General features: G+C 36.3%; 1 protein-coding gene across 5 annotated transcripts in view; it reads right to left on the bottom strand.

Moving 5' to 3' along the window:
- Positions 1-26,575, bottom strand: part of DOCK3 (dedicator of cytokinesis 3) — a 384,123-nt gene that overhangs the window by 241,295 nt on the left and 116,253 nt on the right. For all 5 annotated transcript variants that reach the window (XM_059939761.1, XM_059939763.1, XM_059939762.1 and 2 more), the window contains exon 5: positions 25,363-25,459. In XM_059939761.1, the coding sequence (XP_059795744.1) occupies positions 25,363-25,459 (97 nt within the window). The remainder of the gene's footprint in view (positions 1-25,362; positions 25,460-26,575) is intronic.

Raw genomic sequence — 26,575 nt, 5'->3', positions numbered from 1 at the left:
CTAGCACCCCACCTTCTAAGACTTTTACCTGAGAGATGGACCCCCAAAATACCTAGCTCTGAAAGCCAACAGAGCTTGTGTCCACAAGACCTACCAGACTATAGCAAACAAAGAAACAATTCTTAGCGGGCTTGCAAGAACTTGTTGTGGCTATTCCCCTCCACCCATCACCCCCCCTCACAAACAGGGCTCAGTACAGAGGGAACAAACAGAAATGTCCATCTGCTAGCCTTTCCCTAAAAGAGGTCCTCTTGCATATCTTAAAAGCTGTAGCCTGAGAGTCAGGCTGCTAATTTAGCATACATCTAGGGACTGACTGTAATCCTCCCCAAGGACAGAGAAGGCTAGCAGCTGCCATCTTTACCATCTCCCTCTGCCCCCTCCAATACCTAGGAATAAATTTAGTCAATAAGGTAAAAGACCTGTATACTGAAAACTACAAGACACTGATAAAAGAAACAGAAGAAGATACAAATAAATGAAAAGATATTCTCATGAACTGCAAGAATTAACATTGTGTTATAATGTCCATACTACCCAAAGCAATCTACCGGTTCAGTGCAATCCCTACTGAAATTCCAATGGCATTTTTCAAAGAACTAGGACAAATTATTATAAAATTTGTATGAAACCACAAAGAATTTGAAAAGCCAAAGCAATTTAAGAAAGAAGAACAAAGCTGGAGGTATCACGTTCCCTGATTTCAAACTATGCTACAAAGCTTCTGAAATTAGGGAATCCAGGTACTTCAAAGTAGTAATGATGGTCTCATGTATTAACTTTTGTTACAATTGCACTGCACTGTATTTTTCTTTGTGTGTGATTCGGATTGCACCAAGTGAGTGCGATAATACTGGTTACCTTGTGCTACTTGAAAGTCTTTGATTATAAATGTCCTTGATTAAGGACAAAAACAGGCATCTAGCCTGTGCTATAGCTTGCCAATTCCCATCCTAAAAGACAAATTTCCAAGTTCCAAGAGGGTGGATTTCTAACAATTTCTGTCAGAACAGCCACAGTAACTTCTCTGCAATCCAGTGAGTCATGGCCATGCCCTCCCCCAACAAAGTCTGGATCTCTGCACTGGAGGGGATCCTCTTCTTTGGGTCCTCTAATCTAGGGGTTGTAGCTGATTCTTCTATTACTCCTATATTCTTTAGAGATCTCTTTACTTCTTACTGTCAATCCCTTGTTATTCCAATCCCCTGTTTTAGTGAATAAGTCTCTGTATTACACTTTCTCCATTCCAATTACTATGTGGTTTCTTTATCCTGAATGAACCCAGATGATGCAAAGACACAATGCTAAGTGCTAGATATCAAGGTTAAACAAGAGAAACTCTGGCCCCTTGCCTTGATACATCTAAAAGTCTAGTGGTGGACTTCACTGGTGGCGCAGTGGTTAAGAACCTGCCTGCGAATGCAGGGGTCACAGGTTCGATCCCTGGTCTGGGAAGATCCCACATGCCACAGAGCAACTAAGCCCGTGCGCCACAACTACTGAGCCTGCGCACTAGAGCTTGCAAGCCACAACTACTGAAGCCCACGCACTCTAGGGCCCGTGTGCCACAACTACTAAGCCCGCGTGCTGCAACTACTGAAGCCCTCATGTCTAAAGCCTGTGCTCCACAACAAGAGAAGTCACCACAATGAGAAGTCTGCACACCACAACAAAGAGTAGCCCCCGCTCGCCACAACTAGAGAAAGCCTGCGCGCAGCAACGAAGACCCGACGCAGCCAAAAAAAAAAAAAAAAGTCTAGTTGTAAAGACAGGCAATAAATACACAAACAATAACATACAGTGGTAAGTGCTAACAAGAAGAAATATACAAGGAAGAAAAGACAAGGGCTCTTTAGATGGGGTGACGAAAGCAAGCCTCTTTGAGAAGGTAAAATGTGAGCTGAGACCTAAAGAATAAAAAGACAGTCAAATGAACTTTAACATATTACCTCTCTCATTCTTCCCAAAACATTCCAGGAAGAGCCTATCTGTGTATGCATACATCTGCTTATACATTTATGTCTGTCGTCTTTCTTAAGAAATACATTCTTTGAGAGATGCCCCTATGCATTTTACATTCAATGTAATGAATTTTCCAGAGGTTTTTAGACATTCAAGAAATAGACATTTCTAGTCATTTAGGGAATGAACCTTTCCTGTTTCTATGAAATGAGTTGTCAATTGGCAAGCCACTGTGCTAATGTAGATGGTTGTATAACTGGGGGTGGAAAGTGAAATAGGATCATTCACAATACTCTTCTAGGATCCTCTAGGAAACCAGGAAGGACACAAGCTCTGATATATCCAATTTCAGAATACTACCTAATGTAGATACAATGTCTTCTCCACTTTTTTGGTTTTGGGCAATTTAGTAGGTTAACCAGATTCATTTGTGGACCATCCTGGAAATCAAATGCTGTTTTCTAAACAGAAAGAATCTGAATTTTTAAAATTAGATTTTAAGACTAGATTTTAGATTTTTCTTTACACTACAGATTGCTTCATTCTGTTTATTTCAAAAGAATGTTTTCTCAAAGAAAGAGTAATCAAGTTTCAAAGAAACAATTAATGAATGTGCATCAACTTTTAAAAAATATCGTTAGGCCAGAGAATGGTTTTAGAAAGTGTGACATCTAAGGAAGAAGACTTTCATAAGCAATTAGCAAACATTTTAAGAAAATCACTTAAGTATGATCAACCTTTAGCACCTCCTACATGCAGATACTTTACAAAGGGCCCTTATATACTATTATTTATTTTGCTTATCTTCATGATAACCCCATGTGCCAGCTCTTGTCTCAGTTTTACAGATGAGAAAACTAAGACTCAAGAGTGTTTAAATAACTTTTACTAAGCCACAAAGCTAGAAACCTGGGGGGGCTGAGATTCAAGCCCAGGTGTATAATGCCAAAGCCCATGTAATTTCCACTCCTACCACTTACTATATGCAACTAATTGGTATTGTACTTGATAATTAGGACCTGTCATGGAACCCAGTGAGGCTGATTCTCCTGGGTAGAAGTTGTGACCGGGAAGCAAAAAGAAGCTGGCCATCTGGGGAAACATTATTAAATACTTTATGTAAGGAAAAATTAATAAGTAGATGTATTAAGCAAGAAAATACATGCAGCTTCTAAAAGCAGGTTTCTAAAAAAATGTGCCCTTCTGTAGGAGAGAATTTTGAGAAAAGCAGACATCTGCTTTCTTGGAAATACTCTTTTCTGTGAATAATAATAACAGAATTTCTTAGCCCCTAGTTTAGTCTTTTGGGGAAGAAACAAAGATTTATACCTTTTGAGCCATCTCTAAACATTGCTATTTTCCTGCATGTTTTTGATCCACAGCTTTAGAACAATTCATATCTGAAACAATCACTTTCAGTTCCTGTTAGGTAAAAACAACATTTCTCAGAAATTAGGAAAGTAATGTAATATTTTAACCTCTTTACATACGCTGCTCTCATGACTCAGATTTACAAAGCAAGCTTCAGAGCTGGTTACGTCTCATTGAAAGAATGTTCTTGGGTATAACTTGCTGGCCCAATGCTCTACAAACAAATGTAAGAGGACATGCAACTCTCCTGGGGATGCCTCTGAGAGAACTCAAGCTTCCCAGCCAATCTGTCACTATCTGCCTGAAATATTAAATACATTTCTACTGAAAGTGTGTTTGAAAGAAGCCTAATAACTCAGCCCAAAATACATTTAAACAGGAGGATGTCCTTTCTCACTGAAAATTCATTTTTACAGAATATTGAAAATGAATATTGTATATAACTGCCACAGTTCATAATGGTAAGTAAAATGAAACCCAAGTGTGTTATGGCATCATAGCAGTAGTGAGGTCCCAGGTATCATTTTTTTCAACTTTATTTTAGTATTGTATAATCTCCTCTTATAGTTTTCACGAACAGTGTTCTCTCTCGAGATTATTTTACACCAGAACAGTTAAAAACACTCTTGCTAAAATTATGGATAACCATTAGAGAATTATCTGACAACCCAAAACAGTCTTAGTGATCCTAATATGAATGAAAGAAAAACTCTAACAGCAAATTAGACAAAATCATACATCTCTAAATAATCTTTTACATCCATTGTTTTATTGACATAGATCAGGACCAAATGCTTGCCAGATCATGATATTTATATAAATTTAATTCTGATACTGACTCTTAATGGGTTTAAAGAAAAGCCATTATGTAGTCCATAAAGCGTTCATATGAGAAAAAGATACTGGTTTTTGATTTGTTAACTCACATGAAGACAAATATGGAGAGGTGAAGATGATTAGTCAATGTAGCAATATGGTGAATCTTTCTGGGATTTGGTTGGAGACAAGGTTTAGAGCAAAAAGAATAACTCAGATTTGTTCACCTATCAACTCCTATCCAGCAAAATCTGGTCCATGGGAGAGGAAGAAAGAGGGAGGCAGTGTGTTATCAAGTCACCTTGGTCACTTCCTCACTGTGTGATTCACCAGAGTATGAAGTGAGACTATCAATGCCATCTCACAAGGCTGCTGTCAGTATAAAATGCTTAGGAATGTATAAACAGTGTTGAGTCCATAGTATAACATCAATAAATGATGGCCATTTTTTACTAAGGGAAGATGACCCTTGGAGAGAGTTGTTTTAAAAAAGAAACAGAACCTTTCAAGAGCATGGAACAAAATGTAGAAATATCACAAACCAGAGATAATCCCTTCACATAAAATAAAACCTACAAATTATGGACATTAAAATGAAATCAAAACACCTAATATATGGCTGAGTGAGTAGGAAAGTAAGGCCATAAACTACTACAACATCACAATAAGGAGAATTTGTCATGGCATCAGCACTTACCCTGTGGGCATCTGCCAATCTTTGGGTTTTAGCCAAGTATCGTAGGCCAGAGCTAGGTGGGAGATGGGGTCAAACCCGAGAAGGCTAGAATTCTAGAAGGCAGGTACCCTTAGGTAAAAAAAAAAATCCCACCAAGCACAGAGAGATACTGAGACTAGGTATCTGTCTCAGCTTTGGTTGTGGATGGGGTGAGGAGCAAAAAGGAATAGTAACTGCAAATGAGCACTCCCAAGGGTCTGAGGAAGGAATCCATACTACTGGTATAGCCTAAGGAAACTTAATCTAAATTTTAACATGTTTCCAGGTGGTAATACCCCAAGAACCTGGCAAAACAAAATGCAAATCCTCTCTGAGAAATGTTTTAACCCTTTAAAAAATTCCTACAGTTAGAGTTCCAAAGAATGTCAGTTCAAAATAAGAAAACCGCCAAAATCAGGATTAAAACAAGTGAATGTGAGCAATAAAAAATAAAATAAAGTATAAGTAAAAGAAAAACTGAATAAACCCACAAAAATGTAGAAGGAAATAAAAACAAGAACACAAATTAAGTAAACAGAGAATGAAACTATAAAACCAGAAGATATTACCTGAACAAGTTATTAAAACAGACAAACCTCTGGCAAGTCTGAGTGAGATGAATAAGATGGCACGAATAAACAATATCAGGAATGAAAATGGGAAATAACTATGGATTCTACAGAAGGCAAATTTATGTCTTTCCTAGTAAAAACTTGATAGAAAAATTCCTAGACAAAGAAATTACCAAAATTGTTTTTAAAAATCCTCAATGATTTCTAAACCATTACAGAAATGGAATCAGTTATTTAAAAAATCATCTCATGAAGAAAACACAGTCACAGATAGTTTACAACTGAGTTCTACCAAACATTCAAGGAATAGGTAATGACAAACTTATACAAACTCTTTTAAAAAAACAGAAAGAGAAGAAAACTCTCTAATTCATTTTATGAAGTTAGTATAATCTTCATACCAAAACCCAACAAAGGCCACTGGAGAAAGGCAAATTATAGACCAGTGTCACTACAGAACACGTGCAAAAATTTGGAATTAACCTTAATGTCAACAAACAATGGAATGAATAAATAAATACAGTATAATCACATGGAATACTATATAATCATGAAATGAACAATTAGTAATACAATAACATGAATAAGTCTAAAACATACTACTGAGGAATAAAAGGAAGTTGTAGAGAAGTATGTGCACAGTAATTTTATCCATATAAACACCCAAACAAATGTGTATAATTTAGGTTTGACATATTTATTATACTATAAAGATTTATATATATATTTATATACAATAATATATGATATATTTTATATATATATATCAAGAAATGCAGGGGAAATTGAACACAAAATGCCAAACAGTCATTAACTGTGCAGAAGAAGGGAATGTGATTGTAGGGGAGTATTAAATGGTCTTGAAAGACTTCCAAACTGGTTCTACTCCTTAAGGTGCATAGGTGCTTGGACTATTGTTGTTGTTGTTGTTATTTAAGCTGTATACGTGAGATACGTATTCATGTATGCTAAATTACAAATGTAAGACCACAACAGAAAAATGGGTGCTCATTCAGAATCAAAGACATCAGAGTAAGTAGGTTGCTTTTGACTCAGATAAAGGTTTATGGATGGGCAATATGAGAATTCATGATCCCCTCATGGTAGATACAATTACTCTCAAAATTTCTAACAGTAAAAGAAATATTTAATGTTTGGAACATAATATACAAATTTATTCTTTAAAAAATGGTTCCCTAACTAGAACTGTATTCAGTTGTACCTAACTGGTGGCATTAATTGAATAAACAGAGATACTGATTAGGAAAAGTGTCCAACTCGAACATCTATTTCTTCTGCTTGGAAATTGTATTTCTCACAATACAGTATTTCAATGGAGTATTTCAGTTTACATATAATAAACTGTACCTATTCTAAGTGTACAATTCAATGAGTTTAACAAAATGTATATACCATGTAATTCTTACAACAATCAAGACATACATCTTCTCCACTCTCCAAAGTTTTCTTTGCATTTTTAGCCTATCTGTTTGCATTTAAGCCTCAACTCCACTTCCAGCCCCAGACAACCACTGATTTGCTTTCTGTGAATACACGTTAATTCTACCTGTTCTAGAACTTATTAATGAAATCACAGAGTACACGTACTCTTTTGAGTCTACCTCCTTCTATTCAGCATGTTTTTAAGATCCATCAATGTTGCATTTACTGGTGGAGTTCATTTATTTTTATTGCTTAGTATTCACTTATATGGACATATAAAAATTTGATTATTCTTCTACTGATGGATATTTAAGGTATTTCCAGTATTGGCTGTTACAAATAAAGCCACCAAAAAAAAAATCTGTATACAAATCTCCACGTCAATGTAAACATATCGGGGAGACGTATATTTAACTGCATAAGAAACTGTCACACCATTTTCCAAAATGGGTCTACCATTTTACATTCCCACCAACAGTGTATGAGAGTTCCAGTTGCTCTGCTTCCTTGTCCACACTTGATACTGTCAGTCTTTTTAATTTTAGCCATTCTAATAGATGCACAGTGGTATCACACTGTAGTTTTAATTTGTATTTCCCTGGTAACTAATGATGTTGAGCATTTTTTCATTGTTTACTGGTCATTCGTATTTCTTCATCTGTAAATTGTCTATTCAAATACTTTGCCTCTTCTTGTTGGGTTGTCTTATTAATTGTAAGAGTTCTTCTTTCTGCATGTGATTCACTTGTCAGATACATGTAACAGAATATTTTCTCCCAGTCTGCACTTATTTTTCATTTTCTTGACAGTACATTCCAAGGAACAGAAGTTTTTAATTTTGATGAAGTCTGATATTGTCAGGTTTTTCTTTTATGGTTTGTGCTTTTAATGTCCTATGAAATCTACCCTATCTCTGGGTTGCTAAGATTTTCTCTTGTGTTTTCACTGAAGTGTTAGATAGAGTTTTAGCTTTATATTTGGGTGTAGAGTATGGTATGAAGTAAGGGTCAATGTTCATTTTCCCCTGCATTTGGATATTCATTTGTTCTCAGTTGTTAAAAAGACTTTCCTTTTCCCCACTCAGCTGCTTTGTCATCTTTGTCAAAAATTAATTGACCATAGGTGACATCAGCAAGATGGTGGTATAGGACTTTCCAGCACTTGTCCCCTCACAGAAATTTCAATCTGAACAACTTTCTATGCGTGAAAATACCTTCAGGAGAGCTAAGGATTCCTGGGTGTAGCACAGAAATAAGAAAAGACACATTGAAGAGAAGAGAAAAGACAATTTCATGTTACCCCTGTCACTGCTCCTAAAAGCCTCAGCAGCCCAGTGCAGAGAGATACACTCTCTCCATAGGGAAAGGAGAGTGAAGTGAGCACCTTACTTCAGTGCAGACACCAGCACAAGGCCAGCCAGTGCCAAGTGAACCCCTGCAGCCCCAGGCAAGCTCTCATGGAACCAAATGCTGGCCTGCCCCATCGCCAGCCAGAGGCTCACTGTAGTGCCAGGCTAGTTCCCATGGACCAAGTGCCAGGCCAGCCTCCATGGATCCAGCCTCCAGGTGGGCAACCACAGACCATGGTCCCAGCTCCCGCCCTGTGCCACACCAGCCCCTGTTGACCTGACCTCTAGGCCTACCCCATGCACCCAGGCTTCCGGCACCAATCTGTGCCAAGCTGATCCCTACGGACCTAACTTCCAGGCCCAACACTGTGCAAAGCCAGGTCCCAGCCTCCCCATGGATCCAACCTCGAAGCCAGCACACACAGACCCAGACTCCTGGTCTGCCACAGCACCAAGCCAACTCCCAAGGCACCAGCCTCCAGACTAGCTCCCACGGCCAAGGCTCTAGGGCTTCCCCAACACCACAAGAGACCCTACAAGCCCAATCTCAAGGCCAGCCTTGGGGGCCCCTCCAGCACCAGAACAGACCAGACCCTGTGGCCCCAGGGTCCAGTGAAACCAGCACACAGGCCTGGCCTGCCGCAGTAGATCTTGGCACTGGGCCAGTATCCTTGGACCCAGGCTCCAGGACTGCCACCACTGATTAAGGCCCTAGGCTCATCATAACAGCACTCTAGCTCTCACAAACCAACACCACAGTCCCAGACACTGAGCATGACTCTGTGGTCTTAGGTATCAAGCCTGCCCATAGTGGACCCCAGTACCAGGCTAGTCCCTGCAGGCTCAGGATTAAGCCAATTCATGTGTAATCAGGCACTGGGCTAAACCCAGTGCCAGACGGGCCTGGGAAGACTCAGGTTCAAGGCCCACTTGGGTCAGCCTCCATGCATCCAGGAAAGAGGAGACATTACAAATGATACCAAAGAAATAGAGAATCACAAGAGACTATGATGAACATTTGTAAGCCAACAATTTAGACAACCTAGAAGAAATGGATAAGTTCCTAAAAGCATACAACCTTCCAAGACTGAATTATGAAGAAACAGATCTACAGATTCAATGCAATCCCTATCAAAATACTAATGGCGGGCTTCCCTGGTGGCGCAGTGGTTAAGAATCCGCCTGCCAATGCAGGAGACATGGGTTCGAGCCCTGGTCCAGGAAGATCCCACTTGCCACGAAGCGACTAAGCCCGTGCACAACTACTGAGCCTGCGCTCTAGAGCCCGTGAGCCACAACTACTGAGCCCGCGTGCCACAACTACTGAAGCCCGCACGCCTAGAGCCCGTGCTCCTCAACAAGAGAAGCCACCACAATGAGAAGCCTGCGCACCACAACTAAAGAGTAGCCCCCACTCGCCACAACTAGAGAAAGCCCGCACACAGCAACGAAGACCCAACACAGCCAAAAATAAATAAATAAATAAATTTATTTTAAAAAAATAATAATGGCCTTTTTTCATTTTTCACAGAAATAGAAAAAAAATCCTAAAATTCATATGGAACCACACAAGATGGTGAACAGTCAGAGCAATCTGGAGAGAGGGGAAAAAAAACCCCACCAAAGTTGTAGGCATCACACTATCTGATTTCAAAATATACTATAAACCTTAATCAAAACAGCATGGTACTGTCATAAAAAGAGACATACAGACCAGTGTCTATGATGACCAGAAATAAGTCTACAGATTTATGGTCTTCCACAAAGGTGTCAAGAATGCACAATGGGGAAAATACAGTCTCTCCAAAAAAAATGGCATTTGAGAAAACTGCTTTTCTACCTAGAAAGAATGAATTGAACCCTCAACTCACTCCATCTACAAAAATAAACTTAAAATGGATTAAAGACTTAAATTTAAGACCTGAAACTGTAACACTATTAGAAGAAAATATGGGGGAAAAGCTTATTGACACTGGCCTGGGTAATGCTTTTTTTATATACAACATCAAAAGCAAAAATAGATACGTGGGACTAAACCTAAAAAGCTTCTGCAGCAAAGGAAACAATCAACAGAACGAAGAGACAATCTACACAATGGGAGAAAATATCTGCAAACCATACATCTGATAACAGGTCAATATCCAAAATATATAAGGAACTCAACTCAATAGTAAGAAAAGAAATAATCTGATTTTAAAATGGGCAAGACTTGAATAGACATTTCTCAAAATTAGACATAAAAATGGCCAACAGATATATGAAAAGGTGCTCAACATCACTAATCATCAGGGAAATGCAAGTCAAACAACAATGATATATCACCTCATTGATATTCAATGCATTGAACTGTAGATCTATTTCTTTTAAAAAATTTTTTTTATTTATTTTTGGCTGTGTTGGGTCTTTGTTGATGCACGTGGGCTTTCTCTAGTTGTGGAGAACAGGGGCTACTCTTCGTTGCAGTGCACGGGCTTCTTGCCTTGGCTTCTCTTGTTGCAGAGCGTGGGCTCCAGGCACGCGGGCTCAGTAGTTGTGGCTCGCTGGCTCTAGAGCGTAGGCTCAATAGTTGTGGAGCACGGGCTTAGCTGCTCCGAGGCAGGCAGGATCTTCCTGGACCAGGGATCGAACCCGTGTCCCCTGCATTGGCAGGCAGATTCTTACCCACTGCGCCACCAGGAAGTCCCTGTAGATCTATTTCTTCATGATTCAGTCTTGGAAGAGTGTCTGCTTTTAGGAACTTATCCATTTCTTCTAGGTTGTCTAAACTGTTGGCTTACAAATGTTATGTAACTAGAATGGTTATTATCCAAGTCAGAAGATAACAAATGTTGGTGAGGATGTGGAGAAAAGGGAACCCTTGTACACTGTTGGTGGGAATGCAAATTGGTAAAGTCATTATGGAAAACGGCATGCAGATTCCTCAAAAAACTAAAAACAGAACTACCGTAAGATCCAGCAATCCCACTTACGGGTATATACCCAAAGAAAATGAAATCAGGACCTTAAAGAGATAGCTGCACTCCCTTGTTCATTGCAGCATTATTCACAATAGTGACACCCAAGTGTCCACCAATGGATGAATGGATAAAAAAAGATGTGATATATATAATTATATAATGGATATATATTAATGCTTATATAATATATATATATAATGGAATATCATTCAGCCATGAGAAAGAAGGAAATACTGCCATTTGCAACAACGTGGATAAAGGTGGAGGGCGTTATGCTAAATGAAGTAAGCCCCAGACAGAGAAAGACAAATACTGTATGACCTCGTTTATATGTGGAATCTTAAAAAAAAAAAAAGAAAGTAGAACTTACAGAAGCGGAGAGTAGAACAACAGTTATCAGGGGCTGGGGAAATGGGGAGATGTTGGTCAAAGGGTACAAAGTTGCAGTTATCTAGGATGAATAAGCCTAGAGACCTAATGTACAGGCATGATGACTATACTTAATAATACTATATTGATTACTGGAAATATGCTAAGAGAGTAGATTTCGGGGGCACTCATCACATACACAAAAATGGTAACTATGTGAGGAGAAGGTGACATGTTAATTAGCTTGACTCTAGTATTCATTTCACTATGCATATTGTGTATCAAATCATCATGTTGTACAGCTTAAATTATATATAATCTTTATTAAAAATATATAAATAAAAATATATATATAAATAAATGGAAAATACTGACCATATCTGTGTGGTCAATTGTTGTCTTTGTTCGGTTCCAGTGATGTACATGTCTTTTCTTTCATCAATACCACACTACCTTGATCACTATATACTGATTATCTCTCCATTTATTTAGGTCTTCTTTAATTTCTTTCAGCAATGGTTTGTAGCTTTAGTGGACAGGTGTTACACATATTTCATTAAATTGACCTAATGCTAGCCAAACATGCTTCACGGTTTCTAAGCATATCTTGCATGTGGGTGGCAGGAGGGTAGTTCTGTTCATAATAGGATGTGAGTGTATGTAAGACAGAAACAGTGCAGTTTTAACATTCTGTTCCCATACTAGTATCCCAATATTATCTTATTCTATTAACACAATTCCCCTACGATGATACAAAAGTAATCTAAGAACCGTGATAAATCATTTCTCCTGCAAACAAATACTTTCAAGCACACTGAAATGAAAGTTTACTTCACAAAGAAAACTGAGCTGACTGGAAAAGGCAGTAAAATAAAATGAAATGATATCAACTACTTAAGGTTATCTTTTCTACAGTTATTATGTCTTCATGGAGTCTATTAAGATTTCAAACTATAGAATATGTCTCGTATTAAGATTAAAATGATCAAATGACTGAAATTTCAACTTGAAAGAAAAAGTACATTTTAAAATATGCGTTTTTATATAAACAATTCAAAAATCAATTTTCCCATTTCAATGGATACAGACAGTAGTGAAGGCAAGGCCACATTTTACAGAAAAATAAAATCAGTAAATTAAAAGTAGTGGGAATCAATCATTTAATTAGTAAATTCACTATTCTTTCAGTGACATCTCATCAGTCAATGAGGTTTGTGTTTGGCTGCATTTAACACATATGATAAAAGGAGTTAACAAAAACAAGGATTATTTTTTCACATAAAAAATTCAAAAGTAAACAGGGCTTTTACAGTGATCCTACAATATCAGTAATATCTTAAATACCTTCCATCTTTGTGCTCTGCCATCCTTGGAAGGTACTTTTTAACATAACCGTCATCTCTTGGTAATAAGATGGCAACTCTACCATATGCCAATACAGGAAGTCACTTACTACAAGAAAAACAACGGCTCATCCAGAAACCCCTTGTAAAAACTTTTGCATATAATTTATGGCCAGAAATGCATCACATGGTGTCCCCTAACTTCAAGGGAGTCTGGAAAGATGGATACTTTAGCTGTACACAATGCCAACCTAAACAGTTCTGGCTCTTTTAATAAGGAAGAAAAGGAATCCAGCTACTGGATAGCCACAGGGTGCCTGCCAAAATATTCTTTCAGGTTTTAAACCTAGCTAAAATAAAATACACTAAAAGTTATGCTCAGTTGAAAAAAAAAAGTCTTAAGTCATTAAAATACTGATTTACAACATATTTTGAGAGAAAACCCTTTAAAAATATCATTTTGTTATATACAAAATTATTTCTAAATGCAGCAAGAAAAAGAGCTTGCCAGTTTTAAAGACTGAAATTTTAAGAGTAAGATGGGATGGGGGCTAGGATATATTTGAAAAAATGTAGGACTAAAGCAAGTGGAAAACTTGGTTTAAGAATAGACTCTTAAAACAGCAAATATCATTCTTACTAACAACAAAAATGAAATAACAAGTAAGCATTCAACCAAGCACTTAAAAGGTGTTCTAAGTCTTTTATATCATCTAGACAACATGGTAACGCTAGGAAGCAGATACCATTATCATCTCCTAGGAGGAAGCTAACAGGCACAAAATCACGCAGCTACCGAGTTGTGGCATCTGAATTTGAACTCAGGAAGTCTCTCTCCAGAGCCTATGCATTCAGTCTCTCTGCTGAATTCCTCTTATATGCACCCTAAACATATGATGACATAAGCACGTATGTTCTTAATGTTTGTCAAATCAATATTCTTGAGACAAACATAAAAATGAATTTTATATCTTCTGTTCTTTAGGTGGGGCCTCAATATGAAATGTTGCCTTCCATTCACAGACTTAATCTTCCAAAGATTAGAAAGACACTATTCAGAAGAATTTAGAGAACTGTGCCTTATTTCTAATAAAATCTAGAAATTGTTCATTTTTAGGATTCCTGAAAAAAATTTTTAAAAACTCTTATAGCAATACAAAGTAGAACTGTTAAAAAGCATATCATCTTCAGTAACTAGGTTCTAGTAGAAATGTGTTTAATAGCTTTCCATAACATGAAAATATTGCTGTACTAAGATATGTTCTATCAGAAAGGAAAAAGTAAACTACAGGGTAAGCTTCATCATAGATATCCAATTAAATAAAGGTGAGTTTTTAATAGAAAAGCAAAATTTCTAATGTCACCCTAAAATAGTAAAAACAAATGATTTTAGCTACAATTATAAAATCCTTCAGTTATACACATGAAGGAAAATTCATAGTCCAAGATTAATGCAAGTACACATGCCTTTTCTATTTAGTTTTTACTGTCATCTTAATAGACACTATAATTGGATGTTAAACCCTATCACGGAAAATGGAAACAACTACACAGTTTTTTGATGAAGATTTCTTAGTTGCTGCAAAATTCGCTTTTTCTCATTTCTGTAGTAACTCTAGAGATGAAGAATAAGGATAATTCTGGGTAATAAGTTTCTTTTCTAGCTTTACTGGCCTCAATTGTTATCTTGGCAAAAGGAGAAAGGTATCTTCTGTGTATGACTTCTAATGTGCTTTTGGTTTAAAAAAAAAAAGTACTGTAGCATAAATATCTATTTAAAATTTGACAATCTTGCTTTTGACAGGAGTGAGTAATGATGTCACTGTTTGCCACAAATGATGGTTCTCAGATAATCTTTTTCCCATCAAAATAAGATTACTGGATGAGGAGATTATGGTTTTAACTGCCTCAGAGAGATGAGGGTTTTTCTACCCTGGCTCAAGTATACATATACTCTTATCCAAATACCCCATTATGCAAATGAAGTCCATTTCATTGAGTCTATTTATTTCTCTATGTATAGATACTTCTTAAGTGATAAATTGCGACATCAGTTATGCATATCTGGAGAGATATATAGTTCATATCAAAAACTGAATAATGCAATTAACACTGATTGAGTGCTTGAAGCTTTATATGTAATTTTATTTAATCTCTTACAACCCTTTGAAATAATTCTCTCTGCTATAAATGGGTATTTTAAAGCTAAGACCTAACGAGAAGACTAACATAGAAGGTGAAAAACCAAGATCTGAGCCTAGGTCCAAAGCCCTTTCCCTAGAATTTAACATACACCTGCTGATGCTATGATAAAAGTTAAACATAGAAAATTAGGTAGTGTCATCTCTTACCTTAAGCTCTTGTATACACATATTATTCACTTAACATTGGTAGTATTATTTCACAATATCATTATTTTTTTGATGAAAGCTTTAGGTTATTTTTTCCTAACAATCAAAATAATATATATTCACAATTCAAGATGTTGAAAACAAAGATTAGAAAAAGAAGACATCTAACATCTTAACCCCTCAATTAATCTCCATTAATATTTTGGTGAATTTTCTTCATTTTTTCCCCAAATATGTTTTCAGAATATAGATGAAGTTATACTTTATAATTTTGCATAAATTCACTTTAGTATGTAACATACTATTTAAATTTTTCTAACAGCTCTTTAGATGTAAACCCCAGCTCATCTGTGTCTTACTTGGACTACAGTTGGCACATTCAGGAAAGTAAATTTATGTTTGCTATTGCAAATAATGCTTTAATGGAAATATTTATGAGATTGCAATTCAACCAACTCCCATATTTAACTTTATCTTAAAACAAATTCCCAGAATTAGAATTACTAGGGTCTGAAGAATCTGAAGGCTTTTCCCAAACTATTTTTCAAACGTGCCAACAAAAACTTGATATCAACCAGCAAAGTGGATATGGAGGTATTCATTTCAGCAAAAATTCAATGGCAGAGGATAATTTCCACTTTCTTACTTGTTAATTTGAAGGAGAATTTATTACTTCATTGATTTACTTTCCATGTCCTTGATTGTTAGTAAGACTGAATATTTCCCTAATGTAATGCTTTATGAATGGCTTCTTTTATCCTTTGCTGAATATCTGCAGTGTTTTTACTGGTTTTCTTATTGACTTGTATACACTCTATTTACAGAAAGATATTAATCTTTATAGTCACATATGTTGAGACTTGTTTCTCATAGTTTACTGTCTTTTATTTAAATTATTTTCATTTTGTTTTCAAAATCAGATAAATTAGACTTTAGACATTGTTAACCTAGATTCATTCGGGCTCTGAAGTATACTTCTCAGAGGACAGCCAGGTAATTAACTGCCTCTTAGTAAAGTTAGATCAAGGAAAGAACTACAAGGTTTGAAATTAAGTAGGGAAAACAAAGAGAGAATGTTTGGCTTTCTGATTTTAGTAATATAACAGATTTTTATTCTCTTCTTGTAGAAAGTCATTTGGAAAAGACTTGTATTCATTTGTTTTGAATTCAATTGGCTACATGTCTGACCTCCTACCTGCATAAAAGAATAAGAAAAATCATTTGATACTTGTGATATTAACAATAGATTAAAAAGAATTAACCAGAAACATTGCGGTTTGTTAAAATCGCGAAGAAAGGCAACATTCCATTCATCAAAAAGTGAATTTAAAAACTGTAATGGCAATTTCAAATTTGGGGTATAAAATAAAAATCACGATTTGCAGTAGTCCTCTTTCCAATACAGCCTCTCACTTTCAAGTTTTTCCGTATCTCTGGAAAATTGGTAAGCAAATATATAAGCCTTAAAGCACATCTAAAAGATTTTTCAAACGTTAAGTGTTCTAAACCATTGCATCAAATAGCAGCTCTAATTTATCCAGAACATTTCTGAATAAGATGAGCTGTTGTAAAAGAAGACATCATATCGGTATGATTTTAACTTTTAGGTACAATATATTTACCCTCACAAATGCATGTCAAGTTACCAAAACATATTAAAGGCAAGCTTGGGTGATGCTAATGATTCTTACCAACAACTTCATTACTTTTTCATGTTTTACCTAAAATTCACTTCTCCACATATATTAAAGTGTTGGTGAAGGCATTATTCCACTATTTCACAAATAAATTTGGCAGAAAAGAAAAACACAACAGAACTTTACAGGAAAATAATTTTCACAGTTGCTGTGGCAAAGATTGCTAGTGGTCCCTCAGTATTCATTCTCCACTTTTTCTACAGTCATAGAATGCCTGATTTGGGGCTAGTATATGGCCATCTTAAATAAAGACCAATTCTCAGCCTCTTTTTCAGCTAGAGGTTACCCTGTGACTGAGTTTTGACCAACAGGAAGTAGGCAAGAAATGTTCTGAGCAACTTCCAAGAAGTATCCTTTAAAGGAAAGAGCATGACTTTTTTCTTTCTCTTCCTTCTTCCTACAGCTGGTGTGCAGATGTGCTACCTAGAGCTAGGCATTTGGGGCTACAAAGCTGAAGCACTATAATGAGGAAGATAGAGCAGGAGGACAGAATGAGCCTGAGTCCTTTATGATGGTAGAGCTGCCATACCAAATCCAGACTGCCTGTGCCTACTTGAAAAAGAAATAAAGGTCTATTTTGTTTAAGGGACGATTATTTTACATTTTTTGGAGGGGATGCTGTTGCCACAGAACCTTCATTCTAATAAATGCAACTACCATTTCAGAAGATGATAATAAGTTAACTACTAAAATCACCATAAATTGTATGCGAGATATATCAATATTAAAAGAATTTAATTCAGAAGATAAATAATGAGTTATTAAGAGCCCTGGAGTCTAATGAACTTAGATTTGGGGTCTGGCTGAACATTTACTTTTTATATGACTTTGGGCACATTCCTTATCCTCTCTAATGATCAGTTTCTAATCAGTAATATGATGAGAACAATAGTAATTGTAGTGATAATTAAAATGAGGTAATGTATGTAAAAAATGAAGCACAGGCACAAGGTAAGCACTCAGAATAAGTGGTGCTGGGAAAACTGGACAGCTATATGTGAAAGAATGAAACTAGAACACTCCCTAACATTGTACACAAAAATAAACTCAAAATGGATTAAAGACCTAAATGTAAGGCTGGACACTATAAAACTCTTAGAGGAAAATATAGGCAGGGCTTCCCTGGTGGCGCAGTGGTTGAGAATCTGCCTGCCAATGCAGGGGACACGGGTTCGAGCCCTGGTCTGGGAAGATCCCACATGCCATGGAGCAACTAGGCCCGTGAGCCACAACTACTGAGCCTGCGCGTCTGGAGCCTGTGCTCCGCAACAAGAGAGGCCACGATAGTGAGAGGCCCACGCACGGTGATGAAGAGTGGCCCCCGCTTGCCACAACTAGAGAAAGCCCTCGCACAGAAACGAAGACCCAACACAGCCAAAAATGAATATAAAAATTAATTAATTAATTAATAAAAGAAAATATAGGCAGAATACTCTTGGACATAAACAGCAGCAAGATCTTTTTTGATCCACCTCCTACAGTAATGAAAATAAAAACAAAAATAAACAAATGGGATCTAATTAAACTTAAAAGTTTTTACACAGCAAAGGAAACCATGAACAGAACAAAAAGACAGCCTTCAGAACTGGAAAAAATATGCATTAATTTGCATTACCCTAATGGCTAATTATATGGAAAATCTTTTCATGTTCTTATTGACTCTCCATATATCCTCCTTGATGAAGTGTCTATTCAAGTTATCTGCCCATTCTCTAACTGGTTAGAAATTATTGTTAGAATTACTGTTCAGTTTAGAAAGTTGTTTATATATTCTACATACAAGTCTTTTGACAGATATGTGATTTGAAAATATTTTCTTCCAGTCTATGACTTATCTTTCCATCCTTTAACAGGGTCATTCAAGAGCAAAATTTTTCATTTTGATTAAGTCCAATTTATCAACCTTTACTTTTATGGACTGTTCCTTTAGCATCATGCTTAAGAACTCTTCACCTAATTGCAGGTCATGAAGATTTTCTCCTATATGTTCCCCTAAAATTTTTATAGTTTTATGTTTAACATTTAGGTCTATGATGTATAACGGATGAGGTTTAAGTCAAGTTTTTTGTTTTTTGTTTTTGCCTCTGAATGTCCAACTACTCCACCTAACCATTTGTTGACAGGAGCATCTTTCCTCTGTTTAATTTCGTTTGCACCTTTGCCACAAATCAGTTGCCCTTACTTAACTGAATCTACGTCTGAACTCTCTATCCTGTTCCCTTAATCTATAATCTGTGTCTATCCCTCTGCCAATACCACTCCATCTTGATTACTGCAGCTATAGTAAGCTTTAAAATTAGGTAACATGATTCCTCTAACTTTATTCTTCTTTTGTATTCCCTTATAAATTTTAGAATCACCTTCTCTATATTTACGAAATATCCCTAGGACTGTTTCAAGAATTAAATATACAGATCAATCTGGGTAGAAGAGACATTTTTAATATCTGAGTCTTCCAACCCATGAACATGTCATGTCTGTCCCTTTATTTATTGCCTTCTTTGCTTTTGTTCATTAGCATTTTTGTGGTTTTCAGCATATAGAAATTGTATGTTTTGTTGGATTTATACCTAAATGTTTCATTTTTGAGCAATTGTAAACGGTATATGTTTTAAAATTTGGTTTCCAATTGTTCACTGCCAATATGTGGCAATATGATTGAGAGAGAGAGAGAGAGAGAGAGTTTGTGTGTGTATTTTAACCTGATATCCTGCAACTGAAAACTTACTTATTTTCAGAACTATCTTTTGTAAACTCTAGTGTTTGTGGATTCCTTGGGATTTGCTAGGTAGCCAATCATATCGTCTGCAAATATGAACAGCTTTATGTTTTCATTCTAATCCGCATGTGTCTTCCTTCCTTTTCTTGCCTTACTGCATTGGTTAAGTATTCTACTACTAAGTTGAATTGGCTTGTTGAGAGCAGACATTCTTACCTTATTCCCAAAAGCAGACTTTTATCATTAAGTATGATGTTTGCTGTACATTTTAATAAATGTCCTTTATCAGGGTGAGAAAGTCCCCTTATATTCCTAGTTTGCTAAGAGTTTTTATCATGAAAGTTGAATTTTCTCAAATGCTTTTCCTGAATCAATTGATATGATATGGTGGTTTTTCTTCTTTAGATTGTTGGTAGAATTCACCACTAGAACCATCTGTGCCTGGACATTTCTTTTTTTAGAAGGATTTTCATTATAAATTCAATTACTTTAATAGTTGTCAGATATTCAGATTATCTATTTTGTCTTGGGTGAGTTTTGGTAATATGTGGTTTCAAGGATTTGTTCTATTCCTCTAAACTGCCATTTATGTGTACAAAGTTGTTTATAGTATTCTCTTATTACCCATTTAATATCTGTGGTATCTATAGTGATATCGCTTTCTTTACTCCTAATATATTGATAATTACTATTTTCTCTCATGTTGTTAAATGTTTATCAGTTTTATTGATATTTTCAAAAACTGGCTTTTGGTGTGATTGGTTTTTCCTCTACTGTTTTTCTATTTTTAATTTCATTAATTTCTGCTATTTTTTTTTCCTTCATTCTGCTTGTTTAGGTTTAGATTCTTTTTTTGTTATTACATTTTGACCCCCTTCAGCCATTCCTCCAACTCCCCACTTCTGGCAACCACCAACCTGTCTCTGTTATCTATACCTATGTGCTTTCTTTTTTTTTTTTTTCTTTATTTAAGGTTTCACATATAAGAGAGATCATGTTCATATGATATTTATCTTTGTCTTTCTCCACCTAACTTAAATTCTTGAAGTAGGAGCTGAATTTGACACATTTTTCTGTTATATGCACTTAATGCTATAAATGTCTCTCTTGGCACTGCTTTAGCTGCATCCCACAGATTTTAATATGTTATATTTTCATTTACATTCAGTTTTAATATATTTTTTTATTTCTCTTGAGACTTTCTCTTTGATACATGGATTATTTAGGAGTAGCTTGTTTAATTTCTAAGTGCTTCAATATTTTCCTGTAATCTTTCTGTTATCAATTTCTAGGTTGTCTCCATTATGGTCAGAATACCCTTTGTATGACATGAATTATTACAAATTTGTTAACAGCTGTTCTATGACCTAAGATATTGTCACTCTTGGTGAATGTCCCATGTATGCTTGAAAACAATCTTTATTCTGATTTCACTGGGTGGAATGTTCTAAAAATTTCCATTTGATCCTGATGGTTGATGGCACTGTTCACTTCTTCCCTATCCTTGATAATTTTTAGTAGTTATATCCTTTAGTAAGCAAAGGGGTTATAAATCCCCAAGTATAATATCTGATTTCTCTAGTTTCAACTATTTTCTCCACTCAGTCCTTTACGGTTTTACTTCATTTATTTCCCAGCTCTGTTTTTTGGTGCATGCATATTTAAGACTGCTATGCCTTCTTGGTAAATTGATCTTTTTATCATTTTGTAATGTCCCTTTCTCCTTGGTAGTTTTCTTTATTCTGACATCATTTTTTTCTACTAAAGTAAGTTTATTTATTTTTATTTACATTTATTTAAGGAAGAGATAATTCATACTTAATATTACTATCTCTTTTCAATACAGCCATTCCAGTTTTCTTCTGATTAGTGTTTGCATGGTATGTATTTTTCTATCTCCTAACCTCCCTGTGTCATTGCATATGAAGTGAGTTTCTTATAGACAAAACACAGTTGAGTCTTTTTTGATCAATTCTACCATTTCCTACCTTTTAATTATTCATATGTTAGGACTTAAGTCTGCCATTTTAGTACTTCTGTTTGTTCCCTCCATTTTACCTTCCTCTGTTTCCCCTTTCTTATGTTCCTATAGGTTACTCGAACATTTTTAGTACTCCATTTTGATTTATTTACAATATTTTTATTATATCACCATATAATACTTTTTTAACACCTTTATTGGAGTATAATTGCTTTACAATGTTGTGTTAGTTGTTGCTGTATAACGAAGTGAATCAGCTATATGTATACATATATCCCCATATCCCCTCCCTCTTGCATCTCCCTCCCACCCTCCTTACCCCACCTCTCTAGGTGGTTGCAAAGCACAGAGCTGATCTCCCTGTGTTATGTGGCTGCTTCCCACTAGCTATCTATTTTACATTTGGTAGTGTATATATGTCAATGTCACTCTCTCACTTTGTCCCAATTTACCCTTCCCTCTCCCCGTGTCCTCAAGTCCATTCTCTACGTCTGTGTCTTTATTCCTGTCCTGCTCCTAGGCTCTTCAGAACCATTTTTTTTTTTAGATTCCATATATACGTGTTAGCATATGATATTTGTTCTTCTCTTTCTGACTTACTTCACTCTGTATGACAGACTCTAGGTCCATCCACCTCACTACAAATAACTCAATTTCATTTCTTTTTATGGCTGAGTAATATTCCATTGTATATATGTGCCACAACTTCTTTATCCATTCATCTGTCGATGGACACGTAGGTTGCTTCCATGTCCTGGCTATTATAAATAGTGCTCCAATGAACACTGTGGTACATGACTCTTTTTGAATTACCATATAATATTTTTAACGACTGCTCTAGAAATTACAATGTGTGTGTGTGTGTGTAACTTACTATAGCCTACTAGTATCAACATTTTACTACCCTGAGTGGAATACAAATACCTTGCCACAATTTATGTCCCTTTCCTTTCCCACTTTCGATACAGTTTTCTTAAATATAACCTCTATATACATTGAGAACCACGTAAATGTAATAATTTTTGCTTTGTATCATCAATTTTTTAAACTGAAGAGAATTTATTTATCTCTTCCATTGCTTTCTCCATTTCTAATATCCCAACTGTCCTTCCATTATCTCTTCCTTTGTGTCTGATGAACTTCCTTCATAGTCATTATTTTACAATCAATTTGCTGGCAACAAATTTTCCTAGCTTTCCTTCATCTGAGAATGTGTTGATTTCTCTTTCATTCCTTAAGTATATTTTTCCTGGATACACAATTCTGGGGTGACATCAGGTTTTTTTTTTTTTAGCACTTCCTCTGTTTTTCCGCAATTTCTGATAGGAAATCTGTTGTCATTTCAAATTGCCCTTTCCCTAATAGCAATGTTTGGTTTCCCTTTCAAGATTTTTTCTTTGGCTTTAATTTTCAAAAGTTTAACTATAATGGGTCTGGGTATGGATTTCTTTAGGTTTATCGTGTTGGGAGTTCACTCAGCTTCTTGAATCTGTAGGATTATGTCTTTTGCAAATTTGGTAAGATTTAAGCCAATATTTCTTCAAATATTTTTTAAATTCCACATCCTGTCCTCTCTGTCTAGTACTCTGATGCCTCAAATGTTATACCTTTTGTTATTGTCCCACAGATCTCTGAGTCTAAGTTCACTTTTTCAATTTCTCTCCATTATTCAGACTACATAATTTCTACTGATCCATCTTGAAGTTCACTAACTCTTTCCTCTGTCCTTTCCATTCTGCTATTTAGCCTAACCAGTAATTTTTAAATTTTGGTTACTGTATTTTTCATTTCTAAGATTTTCATTTGATTCTTTATATTTTCTACTTATTTGCTGCAGTTTCTTATGTTTTCATTTGTTTCAAGAGAATTCATAATTGCTCACTGGAGCAGTTTTACAAAAGCTGCTTTAAAATCCTTGTTGATGATTCCAACATTTGTGTCATTTCAGTTAGCCTCTGTTGATTGCCCTTTCTTATTAGAGTTGAGTTTTTCCTGATTTTTTCATATGACAAGTAATTTGGGGCTGTAGGCTGGACATTTTAAGTACTATACTATCACACTCTAATTCCTACTTAAATCTTTTATTTTAGTGAATGGTCAACCTGTTTAGATTCCGAATGTGATCCCAGGCTCACTTTTGTGGACTGTGATTCAAATGTCAATTTAGTTTATAAAGTCTCTCCAGTACTCCTTGGTTTTCTCTATTTACATGTTACCTATATAACAGAACTCCACTCCCCATTATCCTCAGCATGGGCTTGAGTGGGGAGAAGCACTGCCTCATTTCAGCAGGGCAGGCATAGAAAATAGGGTAATATGCAGGGGAGTGGGGAGTTGTGAAAGTCAAAGTACTACCCACAGGCTCAGTTGGGGAGGGTACCACCTTATTACTGCCAGGGGAGTGGAAATCAAAAGCTCCAAACACAGGCTCCTCTGTGGAGGAATGCTTCTTCTTTACTTCAGAGCATGGAAGAAAGTCAAGTTCTGCCTCAGAACTCTGCAGGGTAAGGGCGCCATCTTGTTAATCCTGTGTAGTTGTGAAAGCCAGGGTCTCACCCACAGGCTCTGCTGAAGAGAGTTGCCACCTTGTAAATTCTGGTGGGGTAGAAGTCAATCCTCCGTACAGGCTCTGCTCAGGAAGGGGACTGCCTCATTACTGAGCAGGGAAGAGGAGAAGTCAGAGTTTGACCCACAGGCTCCACTGGAGGGGGACATCTCCTTGTTACTGCAGGTGGGGGAAGGGTGTCTGTGAGACAAAGCTCTGGTCATGGATACCGCTGCTGTAATGCCTGTTTGAGTGGGAGGGGGTATAGATTTTATTGTGATGTTCTCCTAGAGAACGGATGGGATAGGTTAGGATGTTTCTATCTTGCTGGGCCATCCTTTGGCTAGAGATAACAGGCTTTCCTTGGTGCTATTTTTTTGTCTGCACTCATTAGCATTTCCAGGTTGTAGTCTTCTCTACAACCCAGGCCAAGATATATGGGAGGCAAGAAAAAAAGACAGTCAGGGAACTCACTCAATCCTTGAGTCTCAAGGTCCTTACTCAGTCCACCTTCTTTTCCCTAACTTTCAGAGTTTTCTGGTAGGGTATTTCATGAGTTTTTCCAGGATTTTTGTGATTAGTAGGAGAAAAATAGAATGTGTTTACTTCATCTTGTTCAGAACCCAAACCCTGTCACTTATTTTCAGTCTATATTTTTTGTGTCCTATCACCCTCTACTCTCTAAGTTTCCAGAGGATATTAACTGAGGTTTTATTAACCTAGTAATTGTTGACTTGGCAAGAAGTATCATATATGACATATCCTTTAAGATTATTAGCTGTAAGAAAGTGTTGATACAGCTTCTTGGCCTTTACCCACCATTAGGTTCACAATGTAACTCTGAAGTTTGTTCATTCATTTAATAAAGACCTGTTTTGTGAAAGCTTCTGGGGATACAGCAATGAGTAAGACAGCTAAAATCCTTGGTGTTATGGAACTTACATTCTATTGACTGGAATAGGATGGAGAGAACTGCAGGCATATGAATAATCTGTTCTCTTCAGGTTGGACAAAACTCAAGTCTACTATGTTTCAGTTAATATTAGGAATATACATTTGAAAAACTGTAGATATTCAGAAATCTATAAATTTGCAACTGGCACAAGTACAATAATTTTTTCACTTGGTACAATTCACTTTAATCATCTAGTAAACTAGTTATAAACTACTTACCACATAGAGTTGTTTCCACAGACTGGCCCATTCTTGCAGAGTTGCTGTAACTTCAGTCACAATAGAATCTTCAAGTGGAACCACAGTTTCATACTGCCTAGAACCAGAGCCACAACAAACAGCCCCATTATCTTTGATAAAATACCAGAACACTGTCTACTGACCTTTTCAACACGTGTAAATCAAATTTAAATTCATGCAAATATAAAGAGAGGTATATCTAATTGAATACAGATTCTTTAGCAGTAATATACTGCAATAATATAAGTGAACTGAATTAATGTAAACAAGTTTCCTCAACTTGTCCATTGAGGAATTCTGGGTCTGGTAGGGGAACTCTGATCCTGGAAACAGAAAGGTACTAGGTTTCTCTCCAACTACCTTGTAAGCAACATCCATTATGGTGCCAGTCCCTGTGCTAATTGCCAAGGATTTATCAGTGAACAAAAATGGACAGGGTCCCTATCTTCAGAGAGCTCTTATTGTGGATAGGGAATCAGACAAATAATCACAACAGGTATGGCTAGCGATGAATCTAAGAAAGAAACCAAATTGTACTATCAGAGATTTTAGCTGGGGGACATGACTAAAGAAGAGAAGATCAGTGAAGTCTTCTCTGAAGAAATGGCAATGCCCAAAAGATGCAAAAAGGTCACGACAGAAAAGTTTGCTGGGAGGGAGAGGTGTGGGGTCACCTGCAGAGAAAACAATATACAAGAAGTCACTGAGATGGTAAAGAATTTCACATATCTAAGAACTTAAAGAAGGCTGGTATGACTGAGGCCAGCTCTCACAGGGCCTTTCCAAATGATACCAAAGATACCAGACCTTTTTTTAAAATTAATTTTTATTGGAGCATAGTTGCTTTACAAAGTCGTGTTAGTGTCCACTGTACAGCAAAGTGAATCACCTATACATATACATATATCCCCTCTTTTTTGGATTTCCTTCCCATTTAGGTCACCACAGGGCATTGAGAATGAATGAGATGATATTGAAAGGTTGTTCAAAGTAAGGGCATGACTTGATGATATTTTTATAATGTCTATGCCACTTTTGAGAGTTAATGAAATATTTTCTGGGACCAAAGATTTTATATACTGATATGCTGAGGTGGATGGAACCTATACTCCGATTTGTTAGCCAAAGAGAACATCATCCACCTGGAAGTAACAAAGGAAAATTCCTTTCACAAATTAGCATTAAGTATCAT

The sequence above is a fragment of the Balaenoptera ricei genome, chromosome 11 (genome assembly GCF_028023285.1).
Source record: "Balaenoptera ricei isolate mBalRic1 chromosome 11, mBalRic1.hap2, whole genome shotgun sequence".
Classification (NCBI taxonomy): Eukaryota; Metazoa; Chordata; class Mammalia; order Artiodactyla; family Balaenopteridae; genus Balaenoptera; species Balaenoptera ricei.
The sequence above is the reverse complement of the archived record's forward strand: the minus strand, read 5'-3'. Positions and strand labels throughout refer to the sequence as shown.